Source organism: Episyrphus balteatus, chromosome 1 (genome assembly GCF_945859705.1).
Source record: "Episyrphus balteatus chromosome 1, idEpiBalt1.1, whole genome shotgun sequence".
NCBI classification, from domain to species: Eukaryota; Metazoa; Arthropoda; class Insecta; order Diptera; family Syrphidae; genus Episyrphus; species Episyrphus balteatus.
This window is the reverse complement of record NC_079134.1, coordinates 5,589,074-5,591,662: the sequence shown is the minus strand read 5'-3', so window position 1 is coordinate 5,591,662 and position 2,589 is coordinate 5,589,074. Positions and strand designations below refer to the sequence as shown.

At 32.3% G+C, this 2,589-nt stretch overlaps 1 protein-coding gene across 1 annotated transcript; it reads right to left on the bottom strand.

Moving 5' to 3' along the window:
* Window positions 1-1,728: 1,728 nt before the first annotated feature.
* LOC129906600 (fork head domain transcription factor slp1-like) lies at window positions 1,729-2,253 on the bottom strand. The gene has a single exon (XM_055982411.1). The coding sequence runs from the start codon at window positions 2,251-2,253 to the stop codon at window positions 1,729-1,731; it is 525 nt and encodes a 174-aa protein (XP_055838386.1).
* Between the last annotated feature and the right edge of the window lie 336 nt (window positions 2,254-2,589).

Sequence of the window (2,589 nt, the reverse complement as noted above, 5' to 3'; positions counted from 1 at the left end):
CATCTGAATTTCATACAATAGACAATTGAGACAAAAATTATCTTTGGTTTGACTTTTATAAGAGATGATTTATTTTTGGGGTTTTGTTTGCATTTCGTTGTCATATGACGAATGATTGAAATACCCAGGGCCGCCTTTAACTATCCTGGGGCCCTTGGGCACACAAGAATTTGGGGCCCTTTTGGAAAGTACAATGGTTGGCTTAAAGGCAATGGTTGGTTAAAAAGGGGTGCCAATATATCGTTCCATATAAAGTACCTAGTGTCTTTATTATTGGCAGGGGGTGGCAACAATACGTGCATTGAGACATCAATCGTTGCCACTGCTAATAATTGTACTTTTTATACTGCCAATAATTAAACCCTGTATCCGTTATAAGTTTCAGTTTGAAGAATTGGAAAAAAGAGCTCAAACGGATTGATAGATTTGCTAAAAACTCGGTACAGACGATTTGTACGTAATTTCCAAGAGTCGTTTTTTTTATTTTTTTGTCTTTTTATTTTAATGTCTCTTTTTCAACGGATATCTCCATTATAAAGTTTTCGAGATATTACAATTTTCTCAAAAACGGATAACGATTTTGTTCTGAAAAAAAACATGTAATGCTGCAAATAGGGCCGCACTTTTCAAAGAAGAAAAATATTTTTTTGGACCGTTATTAACGGTACTTACTTGCCATAGAACAGATTTCTTAATGAAAACGACACAACCGATTTTAATGAAAATTTTGACATAAAAAGGTTTATACTGATATTAAAATTAAGAAAACTTTAAAAAAATTATTTTTGGATTTAAAAAAAAAATTTTTTTTTAAACAATTTTTTTAAAAGTTATTTAATGAATTTTATGTGTCAATCTTTAAATGCGAGAGCAGTTCGCAATTCAAATTAAAAAATGTTTGGGGGTGCCAACCATTGTACCATGGCGTTTTCCATTTGAACCAAAACATTGATGTACCGTCGACGATAGTTTTTTCTTAAACGTTTTCCAACGGAATAAGTTTTGATGTTTTTTTTGCCGACGAATTGATTCTTTTTTCGTGTTTTAATTAGAATCTACACATATGTTTACACTGATTTTAACACGCACTACAAATTCGACAGTTTTGCAAACTTCAAACGAAATTATAATTTAAGGAAAAAGATAATGGAAGAGAATTCTTTGTTTTTATTAATAAATAATACATAATCTTACCTACAGTGAAAAAAAAAGATATTTTTCTTGTTTTTTGAAAATATTATTACTTATTTATTGGAAAATTGAATTTGGGTTTGATCGTTTGGATTTAAAATTTTGTCCGCATACAACGCCGCATAATTTGTTTTCATTTTGAAAACATATATTTTCCGTATAGGTGTAGAAAAAACTTTATTTGATTGTTTGGTTGCCATATAAAAACTAAAATTTTTTGGTGGTCCGCCCGACAAAAATGTTTTTAGAATAAATGTGTGAGAGAAATTTTCGTTCCTTGGGGGCCCCCCTGAGAATAAGGGCCCTGGGCACGGGCCCCGTGTGCCCTTATGGTAAAGACGGCATTGGAAATACCTACGATTTGTTTTTTGTATTCGTAATATTATTCAAAAAAAAAAAAAAAAGAATTCTCGAAAATATTGAATTTACTATAGAAAATTTAAATTTTACAAAAATGGACTTAAAACAATTATAATTCCTATTCACTGTTATCCTTAAGAATCTTATAGAGAATTTATGCATTAAAGTTTCTTTTGTTTAATAATTATTTGATGATGAATCCATGAACTGATGATGACCACCTTGAAATATCTGTTGATGTTGTTTCTGATGATAAATGTTATGATGAGAGTTCCACATCTGCTGACTTGGCATAACAGATTGATGTTGCATAGCCATAATTTGTTCTGGTGTTCCAAAATAGATACCGTATGGAGATGTTCCAATCGCTGCAGGTTGATGACTTGAGTGATAATGATGATGGTGATATTGATATGTCCTATGCTGATTCAAAGGCATTGTGTCCTTTCTCCGAAGTCGTCCAGTTGTTTCACCTATGGTCACATCTTTTGCTGATGGATCTATGGTCCAATAGTGTCCTCTTCCTGGATCGTCAAGACGTCTTGGCACTCTACGAAAGCACTGGTTGATACTTAAATTGTGTCGAATAGAATTCTGCCATGTGTTCCTGTTCTTTTGATAATAGGGAAATTTATCACTGATCCAAGAGCAAATTTCATTTAGAGTTAAATAACCTTGAGAACTGTTGCGAATGGCCATCATGATTAAAGCACTGTAGGTGTATGGTGGACGTTGATCTAAGCCTTCATTACTGCTTGACGATGATGATGCTGACGATATTTGATGTTCTTCACTGGATCTCTGATTCTGATGGTTGTTTAATTCTATGTTGTTTTCTTTATAAATGTTGTTTCCTGTACTTGATGTATCTGACAAAATAGATCTTATTGAAAAACTCGAGTCGAAAATCGGAGCCATTTTTGACTATATGAAAATCTTATGAGTGTTCTTCTACAATCTTCAGGAAGAACTGATAATACTTTCCCAAATTTAAAACCTTTTATATATTTCAAAAATAAGCTTCCTGATTTCAAATGT

Bases quoted from the DNA above. Each gene is read 5' to 3' on its own strand.
- LOC129906600 (XM_055982411.1), bottom strand. From the start codon at position 2,253: ATGATGGCCATTCGCAACAGTTCTCAAGGTTATTTAACTCTAAATGAA.